Below are 25,786 nucleotides of genomic sequence, written 5' to 3' on the forward strand. Positions count from 1 at the left end.
TCCATAGGTGTGAGTGGGGTATTAAAGTCTCCCACTATTATTGTGTTATTATTAATTTCTCCTTTCATACTTGTTAGCATTTGTCTTACATACTGCGGTGCTCCCGTGTTGGGTGCATATATATTTATAATTGTTATATCTTCTTCTTGAATTGATCCTTTGATCATTATGTAGTGACCTTCTTTGTCTCTTTTCACAACCTTTGTTTTAAAGTCTATTTTATCTGATATGAGTATTGCTACTCCTGCTTTCTTTTGGTCCCTATTTGCATGGAAAATCTTTTTCCAGCCCTTCACTTTCAGTCTGTATGTGTCCCCTGTTTTGAGGTGGGTTTCTTGTAGACAACATATGCAGGGGTCTTGTTTTTGTACTACCATTCTATCTTCTAATTCACTAATCCTATCTTCTGCCTCTGTTATTCTACTATTTGTTGCCTCCAGAGTGTTTTTAATTTCATTTATTGCATTATTCATTATATATTGACTCTTTTTTATTTCTTCTAGGTCCTTTTTTTTTTTTTTTGATAAATTTAACGCCTTTTATTGCCATACCTCATTTTACTGTGCTTTGCTTTAGTGAACTTTATAGATACATGTTGGTTTTTTTTTTTTTCCTTGTTAATTTTCTGTTTAGTTGATCTATCCATAAGTGTGAGTGGGGTATTAAAGTCTCCCACTATTATTGTGTTATTGTTAATTTCTCCTTTCATACTTGTTAGGATTTGTCTTACATACTGCGGTGCTCCCATGTTGGGTGGATATATATTTATAATTGTTATATCTTCTTCTTGGATTGATCCTTTGATCATTATGTAGTGACCTTCTTTGTCTCTTTCATTATGTAGTGACCTTCTTTGTCTCTTTCATTATGTAGTGACCTTCTTTGTCTCTTTCATTATGTAGTGACCTTCTTTGTCTCTTTGGAGACAAACTTTTCTTCCAAGGAGTAAGTGTCTTTTAATTTCATGGCTGCAATCACCATCTGCAGTGATTTTGGAGCCCAGAAAAATAAAGTCAGCCACTGTTTCCACTGTTGCTCCATCTATTTCCCATGAAGTGATGGGACCAGATGCCATGATCTTCGTTTTCTGAATGTTGAGCTTTAAGCCAACTTTTTCGCTCTCCTCTTTCACTTTCATCAAGAGGCTCTTTAGTTCTTCTTCACTTTCTGCTATAAGGGTGGTATTATCTGTGTATCTGAGGTTATTGATATTTCTCCCAGCAATCTTGATTCCAGCTTGTGCTTCCTCCAGCCCAGCGTTTCTCATGATGTACTCTGCATAGAAGTTAAATAAGCAGGGTGACAATATACAGCCTTGACATACTCCTTTTCCTATTTGGAACCAGTCTGTTGTCCCATGTCCAGTTCTAACTGTTGCTTCCTGACCTGCATACAGATTTCTTAAGAGGCAGGTCAGGTGGTCTGGTATTCCCATCTCTTTAAGAATTTCCCACAGTTTGTGGTAATCCACATAGTCAAAGGCTTGACATAGTCAATAAAGCATAAATAGATGTTTTTCTGGAACTCTTGCTTTTTAGATGATCCAGTGGATGTTGGTAATTTGATCTCTGGTTCCTCTGCCTCTTCTAAATCTAGCTTGAACATCTGGAAGTTCACGGTTGTTGAAGCCTAGCTTGGAGAATTTTAAGCATTACTTTGCTAGCGTGTGAGATGAGTGTAATTGTGTGGTAGTTTGAGCATTCTTTGGCATTGCCTTTCTTTGGGATTGGAATGAAAACTGACCTTTTCCAGTCCTGTGACCATTGCTGAGTTTTCCACATTTGCTGGCATATTGAGTGCAGCACTTTTACAGCATCATCTTTTAGGATTTGAAATAACTGGAATTCCATCACCTCCACTAGCTTTGTTCATAGTGATGCTTTCTAAGGCCCACTTGACTTCACATTCCAGAATGTCTGATTCTAGGTGAGTGATCACAGCATCATGATTATCTGGGTTGTGAAGATCTTTTTTGTATAGTTCTGTGTATTCTTGCCACCTCTTCTTAATATCTTCTGCTTCTGTTAGGTCCATACCATTTCTGTCCTTTATCGAGCCCATCTTTGCATGAAATGTTCCCTTGGTAGCTCTAATTTTCTTGAAGAGTTGTCTAGTCTTTCCCATTCTGTTGTTTTCTTCTATTTCTTTGCACTTATCTCTGAGGAAGACTTTCTTATCTCTCCTTACTTTTCTTTGGAATTCTGCATTCAAATGGGTATATCTTTCCTTTTCTCCTTTTGTTGATTCAAATTTTTTAGCAATGAAGTAGCTTTAAAAAATAAAATAAAATTGAGTGACTCTAAGCCACTGACAATACTAGTGACAATATTAGTGATAAGTGCCCCAGAAAGAACATTGCTTCTGAGCACGATTTACCAATCACAGAATCTGTTCAGTGGTGCTTAGATCTTGCAATTAAAATTTTAGACTTTTTATTTACTAACATCTATAACAGGTATGCATTTTACTCTGTAAACACACTTTTTTTTTTTAATGGCACATGATTTTATTTTCTTAAATCAAATTACATCTGATAGTAGGTCCCTATCTTGCTTCTTAAAGTTCTTCCTGAACATCAATGTTTTAGGAGCTCAAGCTTTTGAAGAACAAAAACTTGGAAGAGCTTTTCTTTGGGAAAAATCAACTTTCCCTCTTATATGCAAAACTCCAGTGGAGCAAGGGAATATAGTTGAATATAAGTTCATTGCACTAACAGAATAGCTGCTTCAAACTTGAGGAAGAAGAAACATTGTAAGTTCCAAACCAAATTAATATTTCAATAAATCACCCTACCCCCTCCTTTATTACATATGTTGCTTCAGAGACAAACAGGTTATGTTGATTGAATTCAGAAATGCCGTATCCCATAGCCACTACACCCTTTTTTCTATGAAAGAAATGTTTTATGTTATAAATGTTAAATGTTATACAGTATCTTAGGTACTTCTAGGTCCCTAAATACACAGCTACCATCTTACAGCAGACCAGACAATGTCTTCCATGCATACTGAAGTCAGCAGTAGCCGTTGATCATCTCATGGGCTTATCACAGATGTCAGCGGCAGGAAAATAGAGGTAGTGGGGAGGTGAATTGAGAATTCTAATCCAATTCCCATACCTTTATTAGGCTGCCACCTAAATACCTTATGATTCAGCAATGCACACAACTGCCTCATACACAGTTGGCAATTCTTACTTTGCTTTACATTTCCCAGTAAATATTTTTCAGTGAAATGTTGCATAGTGAACATTAGAGTTGACTAGTACATTCAATTCACAGTTTGACACCTCATTCTTTCTGAGCCTCAGTTTCCTTATCCAGAAACGATGGGTAAGATCCACCGTGAAAATTTGTTGCTGTGAAGATTAAAGGTGATGATGTACATGACCCCACAGTGACAGAAATTTAGGGATTCTCTGTTATTAAACTTATATTCAACCATTTTCCTTCCCTACTCCTCACCCCAAAAATCCAATTCCCAAAGCTCAGGCAAGTCATGTAGATTTTACAGAATATTTCCTATGAAGACTAAGAAGAATATTATGGGATGACTTTAAGTCCTGTATTCTGCATTCTACCCTGCTGACACTGAGTTATCCTGAACTGAATTCAAAACCTGTGAAGTCCACTGGCTCTTTGATGTTTTGACCATAACTTTTCACTATGTCTGTTCTTTTGTTATGACCCTTATGCAGTTTTGCTGCATGATATACACCTTGGCTGTGATGAAAATGTATCATTTCTTCTGCTGAATCTCTTCTGGATGGGTTAGAGATAGAGTTTCCACTCTATTGATAATCTGAAAAAGAAAAATCTCCTCCATCTGGCTTCATTATTGTTGTATCTTCATTTCAGTAGTTCATTTAAAAGCAGCTTCTGTTTCCATTGGATGTACTGGTCTAGTTGGGATTTTCCAGAAAAGCAGTGTTGTCTACATCCTGCGGAGAGATCAGGAGTCCTCTTGGTGCATGGACTTTGTGCCGATTGTCTCATCCCCCTAGGTGATTTGTGCTCTTTTCAGCCTGCTGGAAATACCTTGGCCAACAGCATTCAAAGGTAGACCACTTATTTAAAATTCCTCAGAGCATGAATAAGAGGTCCATCAGTATGATTCTCTCCCAAAAATGCATTTGGCAGGGAGGGAGAGGAGATGTGGAAAATAATGAGGAGAATAGTCTGGTGACTGTGGGGAGAACAATTAATACTGGCTGAGTTCTGCCAATGTCAAGCATTCTGATAAATCATTTGGATACTTTTTTCCTATTTATTTTCACAGTGGTCCTGTCATGTACCATCTAGCACAACTGTGCAGGATTGAAAATCAGAAAGATTAGGTAGCTTGACTAAATTTGCACAGCAGATAGGAGAGTTGTGACTCAGATTTGGTTTGTGTTTCACTAAAATATGCTACCACCTAAAATATTAAATATTCATAAAATTCCCTAAATGTGCACAATCTACTTGATGTCCCTAAGATTTAAGGAAGTTTTTCTATTAAAACAGAAAATCGGCTATAAGTGGATTCATATGTTGACCAAGCAAAGGTTTTCCTTAGCCATCTGCATTTTCATTCTCACATGTTCAGATACCACCCATTTTTCTCATCCCAGCTCCAATGATACTTCTTCAATACAGTTCTCCCCAGTTCTCTCTGAAAGAGAGCATTTCCTCTTCATTTGAGTTCCCAAGACAGTCTATCTTTTCTTCCTGTTACATATAGCCAAGTTTACCCTTATTTGATAAAATACACATACACACACTCACATGCACACATACATACAAATACACATCCTCTAAGACAAAGTGATGCTTGAGGGAAGAATCTATGTTGGATCAGATTTTTATCTTCCACATCATCCAAATTTGTGCATAAAAATAGAACATAAATATAGTTATTTACTGAGCTCCTACCATATGGCAGTGATTATTTAAGGCTTTGGATATTGCATCTCATTTCATCTCATAGCAATCCTATAAGGTAGGCCTTGAGTTAAACCATTTTCTAGATAAGGCAGCCAAGATTCAATCTAAGTAACTTCACCAGAGTCACACTGGTAAGTGGCAGGACAGATTTCAGACCCAGGTTTTATAGTCTGAAGGCTCATTTTCTTTCCACCCTGTATGTTTTATGACTATGTAAATATATGTTAGATGAATGAGTAGATGCATTAGGAAAAAGACTACAGTCGCTACAAATATTTTTTTAAATTATTACTATTTCTATGAAAGGATTCTAGTTAGCACATAATTGCTTATTATGAGCTAAACCTTAACTGGAATCTTCTTAGTATTGAATATATTTGCATAACTCAAGACATTTGAGATTTTGACAAATTAAATATGGTGATACCCATTAAGCCACTCTGTTAGTCATAACCATTATTCATAATGCTGAATTGCCACTCCTAAAATAACTTGTTAGTACCTGTGCATCATACAGAAATAAAAGTTACTCCTTATTAAACAAAAATTAGCCTAATAGCAGGAAAATGTATATTTTCTATTTCTGTTGTTTGAGAATATCTAGATCCTTGGGGCCAAATTGAATAAGACCCAGTACAAATCTCTAGCAGTCCCCTGGAGCAAAAGAAAATAATTTGAAAATATAGGAAAATACAATTAAGAATTCAAAATTGCCCATGATTCCATCACTCAGAGAAAGCAATATTAACCTTTCATTGACTTTTCCAAACTTACATATAGGCATAGAGATATACGTCTCACAGAATTGGCCTCATACTACACATGTAGAGTTAAAGCTTTTTATCTCTCAGCTTATATGATAAACAATTTTAATGTCATTTAAAAGTATTTAGAAAATGTGCAATATTAAGAGAAAATAAAAATTTATATAGATGTATTTCCCAGACATGATATTCAGCAAATTCCCTGACAAAATTTTTTTCTCAATATCTATAATATAAAAAATATATTTTTTAAAATTACTTTATATATATATATGTATATGTATATATATACACACTATTTTGGAGAAGGCAATGGCACCCCACTCCAGTACTCTTGCCTGGAGAGTCCCATGGACAGAGGAGCCTGGTGGGCTGCAGTCCCTGGGGTCGCTAAGAGTCGGACACGACTGAGCGAGTTCACTTTCACTTTTCACTTTCATGCATTGGAGAAGGAAATGGCAACCCACTCCAGTGTTCTTGCCTGGAGAATCCCAGGGACGGGGGAGCCTGGTGGGCTGCCGTCTATGGGGTCGCACAGAGTCGGACACGACTGAAGCGACTTAGCAGCAGCAGCAGCAGCATATACTATTTTAATTTAATAACATATAGTGAATATCTTTGTCACCATATCTGCTTCCATGCAATATTTTTAATACTTACATGTCTATTCAATACTGATGAACATATATGTTTTTTCCAGTGTTTTGTTTTTACAGACTTTGTGACAGTGACTTTCTATGTATACCTATCATTCTCAATTTTGTATGACAAATTCTTGGAAGTGGGATTTCTGGGTCATAGGTTCAGCAGTTTATACCATCACCACTAATGTATAAAGAAGATCTTTGCAGCTATTAGAGGAAAGGTTGCTATGTCAGGAGAGTGCTACAGGACAGTGCTATGTCTTGGAAGGATGTCTAACATACCATACAAACTGTTGAAATAAAAACAATTGCATAACTATATATATGATGTAATCTGTTATAGACATTTTTATTTAAATATTTTATTAAATTCTTATTTATTTAAATATATATCTGCAGCTTATGTGAAGATTTGAGTACAGATATGAATTTGGGCATAAGTATAGATATACAGCATTAAACACTAGGAATACAAAAATAAATCAAGACCATTCGTTGATTTAAAAGAATGCAGCCAACCAAAAGGAGAGTCAGAATAAACAAGTAAATTATACTGCAGTGTGAATGCGTATGCTCCAACACAGAGCGCTGGCAACACAGGGAGCTGGCGAGGCACAGGGCCAGCTGGCTGCCAGGTAAAATAATGATGCTTACTTAAATTTGAATCAAATGCTGGATTTCAACCATGATAAACAATGAAGAGCTTTCCGTATAAATATGTCCCATGCATATTAGCATATTTATATTAAAAATTATTCATTGTTTACCTGAAATTCAAATTTAACTGAGCATTCCATTTTGTTTGCTAACTCTGGCAATCCTAAGCATAGCCAGAAAGATGGTCTTGTCATCATAAGAGGAAATCATCTCTCATGAATGAACGTACATCCACAGAAGTGACTGCAGTTGGGTGTATACACTGGGTAACTGACTGTCCTGATTCCTGTTTAAATATCTGCGGCAATCATGACATTTACTAAGAGCCAATCAGGCACTGTGCTGAGTGCTGCTAAAGCCTCATTTCTTCTAATACTCATCAGGCCCCAAGAGGCAGGCACCATTCCTGATCACAGGGGAAGAAACTGAGGCACAGAGGTAGACAAACTGCCCAAGATTATGTGGCTTCTACGTGATGGAGCTGGAACTTGAATCTAATCAGACTCACAGCTTGCTCTCTTTGTTCTCGTCTCGGCTGCCTTTAAAACAGGAGCTATAATTGCCAAGATGACCAAGAAATATAGTTAGATACTTGAGGGAAAGCATATGCTAGACACATTTTAAAAATAAAACATAATGGTTACAGGAACTTCCCTGGCAACCCAGTGGTTAAGACTCCATATTCCAGTGCAAGAGGTGTGGGTTGAATCCCTGGTGGGGGAACTAAGATCCCACCTGCCACAGGGTGTGGTCAAGAGAATTAAAATTAGTTAACAATTAATTAAAAAGCAAAAACAAAACTAATGGTTCAAACCCAGGCTTTGCAGCCAGGCGACCTGGGTTCAAAGCCCATCCATGTCATTAACCAGTCAGCTCTGTGAGGAGAGGCAAGGCACCACCAAGTCCCACGGATAATAGGGTCACAGATGTTTTAGGATTAATGTGTAGATTACATAATCCATGATATATAAGGCATATATAACAGTGCTTGCCGCACAGTGAGTTTCCAAGATATTTGTAAGTAGTTGTTATTGTTATTACTACTTAAAATACTCAAAGTATAAAACTAAGTGGCAATGATAAATAATATACTATATGGGAGTTTAGAAGAGAGAAAAAGTTGCATTCAGGTGTACTTGAGAGGACTTATGGGGAAAATAGGATTGAGACCCTGCTAGAAACGAGAAACAAGTTATACATACATCCACAGAAACTTCCTAAAATATATGGTTGGAAGAAGGGACCAATAAATGTAAATTTAACTTGGATGTGGGACCATCAGGTCAAGATAATTTATGACCTCAGGCTGTCTTTTCATCCAATTTTAGTCGCAGTGCAATCCTCTCGAAAGAGAGCGGGCAAGGCTGCTGCAATCTTTTGTTCTTATGGATGTCTTATCCTTCCTTCCTGGCTACCAGGCAATCTTCATAACCTGCTGGCAGTAATAGACCCAAAAGAGTGAATGGCAACAGCCTCATGAAATAGAGGAAAATGTACCATTTCCTCAAGGATGGAAAAGAAATCCATTTAAGGGATTTAGTTAATACCATTTCATCCTTCCTGTTGATAAGTAGAGACTTTATTTGAACATTATCTTTCCTTCATGGGACCTGCTCTTATCCTTCACCTGAGCTTTCATTCAGTTAAAGGCACAAGGGGTTTTCTCCCCTATAGAGTCTGTATGGATAATGTAAATTCGACATGCAGACATATATAGTTGAATTAACATTATCACATTCTGCTTTGGAAGATAGGATTTGGCTAAACATATTCAGAAATTCGTATGTAGGTGTGAATTTTCAAATGCAAGACCTTAACCAATTTAGAAACCTTTAGTTTCAGTGTTACAGATGCAAATCATCTTGGAGCCTCTGAGAAAAGAAAATTAGCATTGTAGAGTTTTTCTTTTGTAATTATGTATTATGTAATTTTTGTATTATGTCTTAATACCGTGATAAACAGAGAGAAACCCTATGGAGATATTAAGCTTTGAACCTTATTTGGGGGTGGGAAGGTGATGTTCCCTATATTTTTCTTTTCTTTTTTTTTAAATTACTGGAGTACTGTTGCTTCACAATGCTGTGTTAGTTTCTGTACAGTGAAGTGAATCAGCTGTATGTATACATATATCCCCCACTTCTGGACCTCCCCACCATCCCCACCTCACCCCTCTAGGTCATCACAGAGTAGAGCTAAGCTTCCTGTCCTTCATAGCAGATTCCCCCTGGGAATCTAGAAAAATGGTACAGATGAAGCTATTTGCAGGTTAGGAATAAAGATGCAGATATAATACGGACATACCGAGGGGAAGTGGAAGATGGGACAAATTGGGAGATTAGGACTGACATATATATTCTCCTCATATTTTTCTCTTGTTCAGACTTGTTGTTTCCAAATTGTTCCTCCAAAGGCAGGGTTTCCCTCTCTTTGCACCATCTTCAAATAGTACTGGCTGAGAAGATGGAGATGTGGGCAGTTACTCCACAGGCCAAACCTTAGAATATCAGCAGGATGCCCAGCTCACCTCGAACAGTTGTGCCCCACCTACGGTCTGCCGAAAGGGCAAACACAGAAGGGCCAGGTGGCTCGTCCCCCAGCCAGACCTGAATGTCTCAGCCAGACCTGAGAGTCTGTGCTTGACCCAAAGGAGGGCTTTCCAGAAGTTAACCAGTGACCAGTAATGTGGTTTGCTCAAAAAAGTGAAGTAGGTCTCTCTCAGGAATTTTTCACTGAAAAGCAGGCCAAATCAAGTGATTCTCAAAGGAGAAGCTAATAGTTAACAATGTAAAGAAGGCCAGAGTCCAACATGATGCATGTGTTGCTGTTCAGTTGGGAAGTTGTGTCCTGCTCTGCAGCGCCATGGACTGCAGCACACCAGGCTTCCCTGTCCTTCCCTATCTCCTGGAGTTTGCTCAGACTCATGTCCATTGAGTCAGCGAAGCCATCCAACCATCTCATTCTCTGTCACACCCCCTTCTCTTCCTGCCTCCAGTCTTTTCCAGCTTCAGGGTCTTTTCTAATGAGTCAGCTCTTCGCATCAGGGGGCCAAAATATTGGCGCTTCAGCTTTATCATCAGTCCTTCCAATGACTAATCAGAGTCATGTGTAAGCTGATGTTATTAGGAAGCAGACACCAGGAGCAAACAGAAACTCTGAGGTAGGGAGTATCTCATTTATAGAATATTGGTTATCAACAGTGGTGAGTAGAGAGAAGAAAGAAGTAGCACAGAAAGAAAAGCTGTCATCTCGACAGGAAGGATCTGGAACAAAGATTGAGCTCATTGGTTCTCACCATTCCTGATCTTGCCAGTTCAGCTTATTCTGAGTAACCATGCATATATGTCCTGCAGAAGTTCCAATAAGTCTCTGTTCCTTGCAGATAGAACATTTGCTCAGTGCCCAGCAGGAACATTTTGTCTTATTCACTAATCTATATATATCTAGTACCTCTCTCTGGTATACCATGGGCATTTGGTAAATATTTATGAAATGAATGAAAGAATATACAAATAAAGTCAAAATAATTAAACTCACTTAACTGCATTTGGTACCCACTAATCTCATGACTTCCCATTGCCTGTGAATATTAGAACTGTGCTCAAGACCTGCCGATCTTTTCAAGTCTGTCTCCTACTCAGGCCTTTAACAAATTCCCTAAATGTGGCTGGTTTTCAGATTCCTCTTTAATTTTGCACGTGCTGTGTGTTGCCACTTTCTAAAAAGCCCTCTCCACCCAGCCAAGCCCTTCACCTGAATCCTACTTTTCACTGTGTTTTCTTTTGCATCTTAACTCCAGTCTCTTTCCCAAGTGGTGGGAGAATAAGGCGTTTGCACCTCCCACTTTCCCACGACCCTATATGTAATTTTATACTCCAACAAATTATTTGCCTATATTATTAACTATTTTATGAATATTAACTTTAATGGCTAAACATGTGGCTGTATCTTATGTCCTATATCTTTATCTCTTTGTTGGACATTTTGATCATCTCCTTTTGTTCTGGTCTGCTCTTATAATGAACCACAAAGACTCTCTGAAGAAACCTTTGTTCAATTTTTTTGTCTTCTTAAGATTGCACACTAGAGGTAGAATTGCTGAACCAAAGGGTAGGATTACTTCTTAAAACTCCAGAAATATATTGCCAAATTGCTTTCTTGAAATGTTTTAAGGGCTTTATACTTTATAACACCAGCAATATGAATGTCTATCTCACCATACCACAACTAAATTATTATTTATTGATTTGAAAATCTTTTATTATTTTAAACAAGCAACGGGAGAGTATCATTTAATTTGTATTGCTTTTATTCCTTCTGAGGTTAGACATTTATATGTGTGTGTCTATCTGTCATTTTTACTTCCTCTTTTATGATTGGGCACTAGCAACATCTATTGAAAGTTTGTGTTTTTTCTTATTGAGTTGTAGGAACATCTTTAAAATTATTGATAAACAGATTTGAGTATATCTTTTCCCAGCTTGTTGCTTGCTTATCAGTTTTTTTATTTAGTGGTTTTACATTTTTGTGTAGTCAAATCTCATGTCTTTTGTGTGATTTCTTCTATTTATTGTATGCTTAAAATTTTTTCCATCAAAATGCTATATAATTATTAATCTGCTTTTTTTCTATAGATTGACATTTTGTCCCGTGAGTTCATTTAAAAAATTTTTAGAAATCTTTAAAAGTAGGTTTATAAAAAATAAAAGCATTTAAATACTATGTTGAAACAAAACTGAAAGTGAAAATGTTAGTCACTCAGTTGTGTCTGACTCTTTGTAACCCCATGGCCTATAGCCTGCCAGGCTCCTCTGTCCATGGAATTTTCCAGGCAAGAATACTGGAGTGGGTTGCCATTTCCTTTTCCAGGGAATCTTCCAGAGGTCAAACTTGGTTCTCCTGCATTGCAGGTGGATTCTTTACCATCTGAGCCACCAGGAAACCTTCCTCTAACAAGTCAAGTCTGCATCTCAAGGATCTTGGTCTGGACATACTGATCTTGTGTCTTAGATAATACTTGTTTCACATCTTTCGAATGCCACAAAAGCACTATTGTAGCTGGACAGCATTTACCCAATACCACAGTACTATGATTCCGGTGCTCTTTGGAAACATGCCTCTTAATAGTCACCATTGTCAAGGTCAACAACTTTGTACATCTTAATCCAATAAAACCCTCATGAACCATTTATAAGCCACTGTCTTAAAAGGGGCCAATTTTGCTGAAACCCAAACATTCTGTCGAGGAAAATAAAGCACTTAATAATTCAAAACTTTTTAAATGACTTTAAATGGCCTGCCATTTCCCTCTTTGATAAGCAAACATAGTAAAATATAACTGAGAGTGATGTTTATATGGAGAAAATGGGGACTCAATCCTGATTTCTCTTCTTGAACAGTAAATACTTATAGATTATGGTACATAGACTATTATTTATAATAGTGAAAATCACTTGTGACCCAACAATGTGCTCTGGCACCACAGCTGGGAGCCACACAGGAAAGGAAATCATGATGAAAACGCAGGCGTGAATTCAGGCTTAGAGATGGAGCTGATACCTTGTTAGGGGCAATGAAAATAATTGAGAAGTTCAGAAAGACTAAGCATCTCCCTCATGTGGCTCAGATACAGGGTCAATTACCTTTACAATCAAGACCAAAAGTGACTGTAGAAGGCACTATTAATGCAGTTTCTTTTCTGATACTGAAACCACTGGCTGGTACTTGCTTCCACATTGCATTAGAGTGGGAGGAGCATCCTCTGAGGCTTTGCTTCTCTGTGGGCCCGAGTGCCTGAAGGTAATAAGACAACAGGGCCACTATTCGTGAGCCCGCAGTGAGTGACGGGTGAGCTTGGTCTACAGCCCTTCTTCCTCTGTTCCTCACGCCACCCTCAGGCTGAGACTGCTGTGCTGCTTTATGGATGAGGATGCTGAGGCTCCGAGGAGTGAGGAACAGCAGAAGTTCACGCGGGTAGAATTTGGAGAACCAGGATCCAAACCTAGCTCTGTTTCTGTACACTCACCACACTGCTTCATAATAACTTAATTCTGGTATTATGTTATATATAACATAATACCAGAATTATATTATATTACCAGAATTATATATAATTATATATTATAAATATATATAACCAGAGTATAACCTGAATTATATTATATATATAATATAATATGTATTATATTATATATATAATATAATATGTATTATATTATATATTAATTATATTATAATATGTTATAGGTTACAGCTTTGCCCAGATACAGAGAAGGTTCTTCAATATCGTTAAAATGAGGAAGCTGCGTTTTGGAAAACTTAAGTGAATATGGTGCAAATAGGCGTCCATTCCAAGGGTCTTAATGGAAGAAGTCCTTGGGGGCCCAATCTGATGATGCTTAGAATTAGGGGGATGAATGGATTCTTACAAATCACCTAGACCAATCCATTCTCCAGATATCTCTATGCCAGACTTTAACGTGCTGATAATACCTTTGCCAAATTGCAAACAATTTTCTGCATAAAGTTCAGTATAAGACAAGTCAGCCTCTTCCTTAATTCTTATCATTATAATGTCAAATTCACGTGTTCAGCCTCATAGTTTACCTCTTGGTCTGATATTCTGTTTTATCTCCTAATTATGTTTAGGCTTCCCCAAATTCTGCCTTTAAGATCTAATTAGCCCAGGCCTGAAATTCAGTCTCTTTACGCTTCCTTATCCAAATCCTTGGCTCAAAGAACAATGTACTATGTGTAAAGAACAGTATGTAATGTACTACATGTAACAAAGAGAATATATTTTAAGATTTGAAAAGCTTTTTCTCCAAGTTATGTCAGGCAATATTCTAGATGTTTAGGCCTCCAAGCCCTCAGCTATCCAACTGCCATTATTAATGTAGCTTGGGTATATGTACTGCTAATGGCTGAGCTGGTAAAGAATTCGCCTGCAGTGCAGGAGACACAGGAGATGTGGGTTTGATCCCCAGGGTTGGGAAGATCCCCTGGAGGAGGAAAATGGCAACCCCCTCCAGTATTCTTGTCTGAAAAATTCCCCGGACAGAGGAGCCTGGCGAGCTACAGTCAAAAGTGTCTCAGAGTCAGACACGACTGAGCAACTAAGCCTGCAAGCGTGCCTGCTGATGTAGGGCATGGGTCTGGATATTTCTTGCCCACTTTGGGCAGCCAGGGAAGGCCATAGTAGGATAAGGGGTGGAAAATCTGAATGGCTTACAGATTTATCCATACCAGTCTGTATGACAGAGAGATTTATTGTCAGAGTTATACAAATATTTAACCCAAATCTTTCTTCCTGCAATTTTAGGCTCTTCCCATTTAGCTCTAGTTCAGGAAGAGAGAATTAAAAGCACTAATCACATTTTCTGTTACAGCTCTATTCCTTTTCCATGACAGTGCTTCATTCATACCTTCCTACACTCAGGAAAGTTATGGGGAAACAAAGATAAATGAGATTTGGTGCTGATCTTCAGTGAGCTAATAGTCAAGAGAAGGAAAGAGCCCAGTGCACCAAATATGACAGTGTAATGAGGTGAGAACTCTGCCCAAGATAGTCTGAAGGATTGGAGAGCAGTGCATTTAATCGAGACATGGAAAACTTGATTAAATGAGTCACTCTTCCTGTAACTCTGAGAAGTGAGTCATATTCCTTTGACCTTGTATCTTCTGGTGCAACACAGATGAGCATTTACAATCACCATCACTGTCATTATCATCATTATATCTACCTTGGCTCTAAGTACAGGCCTGGGAGTTAGGGTGAGACAAGTAAAAGTTAACAGATCAAGTGCAAAATAAGGAGGCGCTCAAAGATGCAGTAATTAAGATAATAATATTTTAATACAGTATTTCAGAGAATAAAAGTAATGCAAAAGAATCCATAGGGAACAAAATTTTAAAGATCAGCATGGTATTAGTCTCAGATGGCTACGGGATTACATGAAGGTCCAAGCATTTGTCTTTTATCCTTGAGCAGCCTAGTCTAGCTGAGGTGTTCTGAAAAGGACACTAATAGCAAAGCTACCTGTTTAATTTTCACTCGTTTGATTGCCAGCAAAAGATGTGACTTAAGCTTCAGTAAGAAAATACGGTGGGAGGTGATAGTTGATTTTCACTATACAGCAAATGGCACATGAAATCTACAGAGAAATTCAGTAGCATGAGCCCAGTAGTCCCCTTAAAGAATGGACCCAAACAGTTACTTTGGGTTTAAGAAACTACTAGATACTTTTGAGACAAAATTTGGTAGAGCTTTGCTCTGGTGCTCTGTAATAGATAGACACAGCTATAGCTACCCTCTACATGCCTGCATCTTTCCCTTCTGCTACCAGTTTACAACTTCTTTTTCTCCCCCTTTATTCACATTCCACAGAATCCAATTGGCCTTGACTTTTTTGAGCACTACCATGCAAGCCATGGTTGCAGAGTTGGGGGGTCCAACCCTGGTCCAAGCAGTTTGGCTAGGGAGGAGAGTAAGTTGGGTTGGACTCATGTGGGGCAAATGGGCAAGGGCGATTACAGGCAGGGTTGTTATTGTTCAGTTGCTAAGTTGTGTCCGATTCTTTGAAACCCCATAAACTGCAGCACACCAGGCTTCCCTGTCCTTCACTGTCTCCCAGAATTTGCTCAACTCATGTCCACTGAGTCAGTGATGCCATCTAACCATCTCATCTCTGCCACCATTTTCCTCCTGCCCTCAGTCTTTCCCAGCATCAGGGTCTTTTCCAGTGAGTCAGCTCTTCACATCAGGTGACCAAAGTATTGGAGCTTCAGCTTCAGCATTGTTCCTTACAATGAATATTCAGGGTTGACCGCCTTTTGGATTGACTGATTTGGTCTCCTTGCAGCCCAAGGAACTCTCAAGAGCCTTCTCCTGCACCACAGTTCAAAACCATCAATTCTTCAGCGCTCAGCCTTCGTTATGGTCCAGCTCTCATGTGCCTAGGTGACTACCGGAAGGTGGTTTTCCTTAAAATAAGGTTGAGTGAAGCACCTCCCTCTAATATACTAGCATTGTGGATGAGCAATTAAAACTGCCCCCAGAAAGCAGAACAAATAGCAAGTGCTAATGGTGTCCAGAGAAACGAAAGATCACCACAGGCTGGGGTGTACTAATTATATACTATAAGAGCCTGCAATTATAAACCCATAGATATGCAAATAAATGCTGATGGCTCAGCACTGCAGAGTACAAAGCCATTTATCCACGGCCCCTGATAAGTGGACAGCAAGATAAATGATTTGTTTATAAATTCTCTTAGAGATTATGCTAATGTCTCTAACTGCGTTTCCCCCCCTTCTGGGGACATCAGCAGAATGAAGAGAGCCTGTAGGTACCTTGGATTGCATTTCCGTATTCATTACCTTCTGACCTAGGAGGTTTGCAGTGGGATGAAGAGGCCCTTTCAGTTGTGTCTGGCTGATTCATACTGCCCAGAGTCATTTCCCCGGGGCACTTCTTTCCTGCATATATTGGAAGTGACGATAACATCTGTTCCTGCCACCCAGATCCCAGTGTCAGCTCATAAATTGGCATTTCTTGTCTATCTGGCAGAGAGGTCATAGAGAATATAACTGCAGGGAAATAGCAGGAATGCTAACTGCTGGCATTAAGCCTTGTGAAGCTCAGAGCTGTGAAGCCTTTGAGGGGCCCCAGCTTCTGAGGTGAGTCTCACAGGAAGTGAGGACAAGCGTTGCCGTAGCCAGACTTGCACATACACGAGCCCGTCCCTCTGAGAGCTGATGAGCTGTGCATACCAAGTACTTAAAGCTATCAGTTTCTGAGAACACTGGAGTTTCTGTCCTTCTGTATTACCTGTAATTAATGATGATCTGAAAATCTGAAACCTAGTCAGGCAATTCAGAATAACTTAGGGCTTCTTGAAAGAGTTGGAAGTCTTTTTCTCATTGAGTCTTTTCTCTCAATGGAGAATGGTTAAAAAAAAAAAGCTATATAAATATAGCTTTTTTTTTAACCATTCTCTATCCATTCATTCAAAGAGCCATTCTGTATGTTCAGATGGTAACTTTCATAGAAGGATATTAGTGGATGTTTTACTGTGGCTTATGTAGCATATAACACAAACTAGCAGACAGAAATCTTCAAATGTGAACTGCATTTTTATGTCATTTGAAAGGAGATTCTCTCTGATATTTTTAATTTAGTTATTTGGTTGCAAGAGGACATTGTCAGTATTTCAAGAAGTCTTTGTCAAGTCTGTCGAGGGTTTTTGTTATGTTTTGGGGTTTTTTTGTTTTTTTATCTACCCATCTTCTGAGAAATCAAGGCTTCGCGCAATCAAGAAAAGAAAAGAAACTGGGTTTAATATGTCTACTCTTATCCCAATCCAGGGACTGAACCCGGGTCTTCTCCATTGCAGGCAGATTCTTTACTGTCTGAGCCACCATGGGCTTCCCATTCTTTACCCAGTGACTGTATAAAATAATATTTTTAAAAATAGAAAAGGAATGAAAGCCTGCAACATCAGTAGGAGTATCTCTTTTAATTGACTTTGATAAAACTTTGAATCAAGAATAGTTAAGCTTAAGCAAGGAATCAATTCACTATGAAACAATTCTGGAAGTGACTTTAGAAAATCTAAGACATTTAAGGCTGTCCCAAATGCCAAATCTTCTAAATATGTGAGCTGTGAAATAATATTATGTTCCTGAAATGGTTCCCAAAAATATAGGGAAAAGAATCATGAGTTCGGCACTGAACAATGTATCGGGCCTCATGTTTTTGGTCTTAATTTTATTATAGAGGTCAGATAGTAAAATATTTTCTATTACTTAGTTGAGTACAATATAGGTACGATTTGTTTTCCTTAAGGTATATATTTATTAAACAGGTTTAATTCTCATAATTTGTCTCCAAATGTAGTGCTACTGAGGTTAAAAAAAAAAAAAAACTAGAAGAAAATTGGTAACATCATTTTCTTGGTCTATGGAGACAATATTAGACTGAGAAAATTGAATAAGCTCTCTAGGCAGAAAGTACAATATTACTGAAATGACATCACCATGAAAATGTTTTATGGCCTGAAAAAAGTCATTGATTCCTTTTTTCTTAGGCCCTGTGCTTGCAGTTTAGATTAGCTACCATTTTATGTATGTATTTTTTTTTAAATAAAGATGCAGTGAATTCTCTAAACAACCATGGGTTCTAAATTATATAGTCAGAAAATAGCATTCTTTAAGTTTTTCTGTGTATAAAGAAAGTGTTATTTGGACTGCTGACAGAGTTAAATGTATTAGTATCTTATGGTAAGTCCTATTTATAGTTATTTCTTTGTATTAGATAATCAGCCTTTTATTTTGTAGGAGTATATTTGTTAATGGCTTCCCTGGTGACTCAGTGGTAAAGAATCCACCTGCCAGTGTAGGAGATGTGGGTTTGATCCCTGGATCAGGAAGATCCCCTGGAGGAGGAAATGGCAACCCACTCCAGTGTTCCTGCTGGAAAATCCCATGGACAGAGGGGCCTAGCGGGCTGCAGTCCATGGGGTCGCAAAGAGTCAAACACGATTTAGCAACTAAACAACAAACAAATATCCATTAATATTAGGTACTATTTATATAATAAAAAAATTGTTTTTGTTCAATCGCTCAGTCATGTCCAATTCTTTGCAACCCCATGGACTGCAGCATGCCAGGCTTCCCTCTCCTTCACCATCTCCTGAAGTTTGCTTAAACTCATGTCCATTGAGTCAGTGATGTCATCCAACCATCTCATTCTCTGTCATCCCCTTCTCCTCTTGCCTTCAGTTCTTTCCCAGCATCAGGATCTTTTCCAATGAGTCAGCTCTTCATATCAGGTGGCCAAAGTATTCAAGCTTCAGCATCAGTCCTTCCAATGAATATTCAGGACTGATTTCTTTTAGGATGGACTGGATTGATCTTCTTGCAGTCCAAGGAACTCTCAAGTCCTGTCCAACACCACAGTTTGAAAGCACCTATTCTTCAGTGCCTAGCATTCCTTATGGTCCAAATAGCATAAATAAGATATTAATGGTTTATTTTTACACACAAAAATCTCCAGGAATAGGTAGTCCAGAGGTGGTATACTATCCTTCTACATCACCAGTGACACAGGCTCTACCAGTATGCTCTACTATCTGAATTGTGTACCTTCATCCTCAAGGCTGCTTCATGGGCCAAGAAGACTGCTGAAGCTCCAGCAACTGTATCTGGATTCCAGGTCAGCAGAGGGAGGACGAGGGAAAGAGTAAAACTGCAGGGGTCTCAGCTAAGTCAGCTTCCCTTTAAGCAGCCATATCATAAATCCCAGAGCCACATCTACCTACAAAACTGAGAAATAAAAATCTTTATTACAGGAAAAGTGATGAATGAAAGTTTTGGTTTCCATTAATGAGAAAAAAGGGTTAAGAAATAGGTAAAATGAATGTTTGGGAAGCAACCCAGCCATCTCTGCCACAGTAGCGCTGTTTCAAGGTGGAAAAATTGAAGAATAAAAGCAGGTCCTCTTGTGATAACCTACCCAGAATGATTCCCATAGAGCTCATACCTGTCTCTTCATTTCTTATTTAATTCATATTTATGCAGCCTATTTAATACAACACTTTTCCCAAGCTGAATTTTTGTGCAGAGAGCACATTTAGGTACAAATAAGACTGTGATCTCCCAAGGTGACTTTGTCTAATAAGAATCATGCATCTTTCTGTCTCTAAAACCATGGGAAATATATGTTAATCTTCGTAAAGCTGATTATGTCAAGAAAGCAAAAGCAACTCTCTGTGTCCAAATTATGAACAATATTCAATCTGACTGTTTTAAAAGCTGTATTTCAATGGCTAGTTGAAAGTGTGTCTTCTTTTACATAACTTCCCACTGTGTGAATCACGTGTGTGTGTGTGCTTAGTTTCTATCCACTCTTTGCCACCCTGTGGACTGGTAGCCCACCAGACTCCTCTGTCCGTGGGATTCTCCAGGCAAGAATACTGGAGTGGGCTGCAATTCCACCTCTAGGAAATCCACTGGACCCCGTGACTGAACCCACATGTTCTGTCTCCTGCACTGGCAGGCAGATTCTTTACTACTGAGTCACCTAAGAAGCCCGTGAATTACTTACATAAACTGATAAAAAAAAAAAAAAAAAAAACTTGATTCACATTGTTGTATGGCAGAAGCCAACACAATATTATAAAGCAATTATCTTCCAATTAAAAATAAAGTTTTGAAAAAGTATTTATCAGTGAATTATCTGTAAAAACTGATAAATATACTTTTAAAAATTTATTTTTAATTGGAGGATAATTGCTTTATAATATTGTGTTGGCTTATGCCATTGGTTTATGCCATACAACAGTGTGAATCAGCCGTAAGTATACATATGTCCCTCCCCTTGAACCTCCCACTCACCCCATTCCACCCCATAGATTATCCCAGAGTACCACATTGAGCTCCCTTTGTTATACAGCAACTTCCTATTACTATCTATTTTATATATGGGCAATGCCAAAGAATGCTTAAACTGCCGCACAGTTGCACTCATCTCACACGCTAGCAAAGTAATGCTCAAAGCATAGTAAGTCTCCAAGGTAGGCTTCAACAGTACATAAACCCAGTACTTAAAGATGTTCAAGCTGGCTTCAGAAAAGGCAGAGGAACCACAGATCAAATTGCCAACATCCGTTGGATTATCAAAAAAGCAAGAGAGTTCCAGAAAAACATCTATTTCTGTTTTATTGACTATGCCAAAGCCTTTGACTGTGTGGATCATAATAAACTATGGAAAATTCTGAAAGAGATGGGAATACCAGACTACCTGACCTGCCTCCTGAGAAATCTGTATGCAGGTCAGGAAGCAACGGTTAGAACTGGACATGGAACAACAGACTGGTTCCAAATAGGAAAAGGAGTACGTCAAGGCTGTATATTGTCACCCTGCTTATTTAACTTATATGCAGAGTACATCATGAGAAATGCTGGGCTGGAGGAAGCACAAGCTGGAATCAAGATTGCCGGGAGAAATATCAATTACCTCAGATATGCAGATGACACCACCCTTATGGCAGAAAGTGAAGAACTAAAGAGCCTCTTGATGAAAGTGAAAGAGGAGAGTGAAAAAGTTGGCTTAAAACTCAACATTCAGAAAACTAAGATCATGGCCTCTGGTCCCATCACTTCATGGCAAATAGATGGGGAAACAGTGGAAACAGAAAGAGACTTTATTTTTCTGGGCTCCAAAATCACTGCAGATGGTGACTGCAGCCATGAAATTAGAAGACGCTTGCTCCTTGGAAGAAAAGTTATGACCAACCTAGACAGCATATTATAAAGCAGAGATGTTACTTTGCCAACAAAGGTCTGTCTAGTCAGAGCTATGGTTTTTCCAGTAGTCATGTATGCATGTGAGAGTTGGACTATAAAGAAAGCTGAGCACTGAAGAATTGATGCTTTTGAACTGTGGTGTTGGAGAAGACTCTTGAGAGTCCCTTGGACTGAAAGGAGATCCAACCAGTCCATCCTAAAGGAAACCAGTCCTGAATGTTCATTGGAAGTAGATGCTAAAGCTGTAACTCCAATACTTGGGCCACCTGATGCAAAGAACTGTCTCATTTGAACAGACCCTGATGCTGGCAAAGATTGAAGGTGGGAGGAGAAGGGGACAACAGAGAATGAGGTTGTTGGATGGCATCACCAACTCAATGGACGTGAGTTTGAGTAAACTCCGGGAGTTGGTGATGGGCAGGGAGGCCTGGTGTGCTGCAGTCCATGGGGTCGCAGAGTCGGAGATGACTGAGCGACTGAGCTGAGCTTATATTTGCTGGTGTATGTGTTTCAATGCTAGTCTCTCAATTTGTCTCCCTCTCCTTCCCTTGCTGTGTCCAAAGTCTGTTCTCTATGTCTGTGTCTCTATTCCTGCCCCGCAAATAGGTTCATCAGTACTGTTTTACTAGCAGCACTATTTACAATGGCTGGGACATGGAAGCAATCTAGATGCCCATCATCAGATGAATGGATAAAGAGGTTGTGGTACATATATACAGTGGAATATTTCTTAGCCATAAAAAGGAATGCATTGGAGTCAGTTCTAGTGAGGTGGATGAACCTAGAGCCTGTTATACAGAGTGAATAAGTCAGAAAGAAAAAAACAAATATCATATGAAAAAAAAAAAAGAACAGTTTTTAAGAATCATTTGCAGTTGCCTCTTTTAAGTGCTGTATTTACCAGTATAAATTATGTATATGTTTAAATTGATAAACAGAAATTTATGAATTTACTGGATTTTTCTTAAAACAGAGCCGTTGTCTTCTCGAAGGGTAGATTCCCTAATAAATCTGGCTCTTTTATTTTAAAAACTTTTAATTCTTCTTGTAAATGTTACAGCCACTGGGATAGAACCAGCCGACTCCACTGCAAAGTACTTCGTTTTCCCACTGAGGTCATTATTCCATAGAACAGATAGGCCTCTGGAGTCCTCCTCAGCCCTTCTACTGTGTTGCACAAAATAAACACTCCAAGGAACTGCCTTCTGTGTCATGGAAAGCTTTGTGTTGAAAAAGAATCCAGGTCTCTAGACATTGTCTACGCTGACATCACATGATTGGCCACAGCAATATTATAAATTAGGTAGTTCATTTGTAATTCTTGGTTTACCCTCTTTTCTTCCCTGTTCTCCATTCTCAGTCTGCACTGACTGAGCGCCTGTTATACAGGAGGAGCCACACTGAGGGCTGGAGCTTCAGAACCACGGACCGTGCCGTCACTGAGTTCACTTCCTGTGCCTCTGCTCAGGCTCATGACCGCCACTTGCTGCCTCCAGTGTCTTGTGGCCCCAGGAGGTGCAATTTGCGCCCCCTGGGTGTGACTCTGGGCATGGCCCAGTTTCCTGACTTGCTCCTTAACATTCCCAGCTAAGGCTACACTTCTGGGTCCATGACCCTGACCGCTCATAGTCCTTTCATTTCAATACCCATCTTTTCATTCTTACATAATGGAAAGATATTGAAAGTACTTTCAGACCATGTACTTAAAAAATGGAGAAGAGAGTTGTGAAACTTTTTTTTTAATATGGATCCAGAAGCTATAGAAAATTTTATCTGATCATAATATGCATGTTTGTCAATAACAGCTATAAAAAATATTGCTATTTTAGATAATGTTTCAGTATCCCTAGATGAATTCACTTAATAGAAATGTTACTAAAATCTTCCTTGTGGAAAACTCTCTGAAGTCAACTCTAGGGGGCAGGGAGCACACTATGAATAAATATATGGAGGAACCTATTAGATTCTTAGGTAAAACCAACCACCCCCCACAAATCACCAAGCAAGAATTTTGCAGTATGAATATAGGAAGTTGTATTCATTTATTCATTCATACATGCGGTCAACATATAGTTATAGAGTATGTATTATGTGCCACACTGTACTGTAAGTGGTTAAAAAAATAAATGTAGTCTCTCTTCTCATAGAATTTATCGTATAGTGAGAGTGACAATAAAAATTAAAGAAAATATTAAAAAGGTTATTTTATGCTGAGAAAAGATTATTATAAAATATGAATGAAAGTGAAAGTGAAGTCCCTCAGTCGTGTCCGACTCTTTGCGACCCCGTGGACTGTAGCCCACCAAGCTCCTCCGTCCATGGATAAAATATGAATAGGTGCTATGAAAAATTTCAAGGTGTCCTGGCCAATGTGGCCAGAGAAAGTCTATGTCAAGTTCACATTCCAGTGTAAGAAGGAACCGTGTCAGAGGATCCCAAATTTTGGTCTTTCAGACAGGCTTATCTAAAAAGATACGACATTTAAAGGTTGATTATGACTCTGTTGGGATTCCCAGGAGGTTCAGTAGTAAAGAATCTGCCTGCCAGTGCAGGAGACGTGGGTTCGATCTCTGGGTCAGGAAGATTCCCTGGAGTAGGAAGAAATGGCAGCCCACTGCAGTACTTTTGCCTGGAAAATTCCATGGAGAGAGGAGCCTGACGGGCTACAGTCCGTAGGGTCCCAGGGTCGAGCATGACTGAGCACGCATGCATGTCTCTTTCTGTGACTCTACTGAGGTATCTGACACGTGACTTTTAGTCATGCCACATGTCCGCCAAAGTTGTGATTTCTAACCCGGGGACCTGTTTGTGAAGAGCCTCTTAACTCAGGGCTCGTGAAACCCGTGGCGTTGTTCAGGGCATTTGCTGTCACCTATGGTAAGATGCTGCTCGCAGCCCGTCGTTCAGTCTGAGTGCTAACCCTGCGTCTCTTTCTCTTGTGTCACCAGGCCTCCAGAACCCGTTTACAGCACTGTGAACAAACTGTGTGATAAGCCTGCTTCTCCCAGGCACTATTCCCCTGTTGAGTGTGACAAAAGCTTCCTTCTCTCAGCTCCCTACCCCCACTACCACCTAGGCCTGCTCCCCGACTCTGAGATGACCAGGTACTGCATGCGCTTTCTCACTTCATCTTCTCCGGTTGCATGTGCTTCCACAAGGACGAACGGGTAGAATCCGCCTCTGCCCGCTGCTCTGCACCCTACAGCTTCCTCAGGGTGGAGAGCCGTTCTGCTCCCATGGGGCAGGGGGAGACATGGAGAGCATTGATCTCCTAGTGTGATCACAGAGCCCTTACATGTGATCACATGATGCTCCAAATGTTCTCGGTCCCCATGCATTGTTAATAAGGCATTAATTATATTTTTCCCAAAGAATTCATTTTGGAATTTAATTAGCACCCTTTCCCTCATACAAAAGGTTCAAAGAGAACTGCGTTCTTGATTAGTACATTTTAAATAGTAATGCTCTGCTCCATGCATCACATTGACTAAGAAGTTGATACTATTATTGCCGTTTCTTATTTTAACTAAATTATTAAATTAATGTCATCATTTAACTGACTCCTTTACATATTAACTCATCCAAAACTACAGAGCTAGTCGGTACTAACTAACCACAAAGAACATAATCTTCACCTCTACAGTATAATGCAAGGTGTTTATATCTGTTGTCTTACTTAATAACTGCCATTTTATGTAAGAAAACTAAAGTCAGAGCAGCTAAGGCAATTCCCTCAATAAATGTGGGTTTCAGATTTGATCATAGAATGTTTTGAGTTTTTCTACAAAAATTTGTAAATTGTTCTAAGTCTAAAGGTTAGACATAATTCTACATTATAATTCTAAAGCATATGTATAACAAGCAATAAACTCCTATCTTCCTGTAGCAGCCAGTCAGCGACAGAAAGAAAAAGAGAATACAGTGTTTCATTAGATAGTTCCAATTTAGTATAAAATGGGAGGATCTCAATTGTAATATTTCTACAGGGAATGTGGTGCTTGTGTTGTTATGTTTTCTGACAGAATATTTTCACATGGCTTCATAATATTATTAGGACAGAGAAAACATAGATTTTTTTGAGTGATTCGTAGTGAATAAGATCTCCTTAGAACATCATCTCTGTTCTTGGAGATTTTCAAAGAATAAGTTTAGAAGTCAATGATTTGCCTCTTGAGGGGAGTTAAATACCAAATTTTAAATTATATCTTAACATTTCTAGAAATAAACGAGAAACATATTTTTGGCTACGGTAGGGCATTCTCATTAATTTGCAACAAGCAAAGCCTAACAGCTTTGCTCTTTGAAAAAATTCTTTATAAAAATTAATTAAATCCTCCAATATGTTTAACAAATCATAAATCTATTTCTTGTTACAGTGAACTATATGATTTTGAAACTAAGAGGGCAAAGTCGCCATACGGAAGTGAGGAGGCAGGCTACAATGATGACTTTCTAGTAATTATGCATCTATAAATAGTCAGCTACCTTAAGGC

General features: G+C 38.8%; 1 protein-coding gene and 1 long non-coding RNA gene across 15 annotated transcripts in view; one reads left to right on the top strand and one right to left on the bottom strand.

Moving 5' to 3' along the window:
* Positions 1–25,786, top strand: part of DLG2 (discs large MAGUK scaffold protein 2) — a 2,332,068-nt gene that overhangs the window by 1,744,522 nt on the left and 561,760 nt on the right. For 11 of the 14 annotated variants that reach the window (XM_070783335.1, XM_070783336.1, XM_070783337.1 and 8 more), the window contains one exon: positions 24,242–24,397. The exons of the other annotated variants lie outside the window; for them this stretch is intronic. In XM_070783335.1, coding sequence (XP_070639436.1) covers positions 24,242–24,397 — 156 coding nt within the window. The remainder of the gene's footprint in view (positions 1–24,241; positions 24,398–25,786) is intronic. 14 annotated transcript variants of the gene reach the window in all.
* The window catches only part of LOC139180779 (uncharacterized), a 52,624-nt gene that overhangs the window by 24,862 nt on the left and 1,976 nt on the right, over positions 1–25,786 (bottom strand). The window contains exon 3 of the long non-coding RNA XR_011565029.1: positions 19,131–19,310. This is a non-coding gene — a long non-coding RNA (uncharacterized lncRNA). The remainder of the gene's footprint in view (positions 1–19,130; positions 19,311–25,786) is intronic.

Source organism: Bos indicus, chromosome 29 (assembly GCF_029378745.1).
Source record: "Bos indicus isolate NIAB-ARS_2022 breed Sahiwal x Tharparkar chromosome 29, NIAB-ARS_B.indTharparkar_mat_pri_1.0, whole genome shotgun sequence".
NCBI classification, from domain to species: Eukaryota; Metazoa; Chordata; class Mammalia; order Artiodactyla; family Bovidae; genus Bos; species Bos indicus.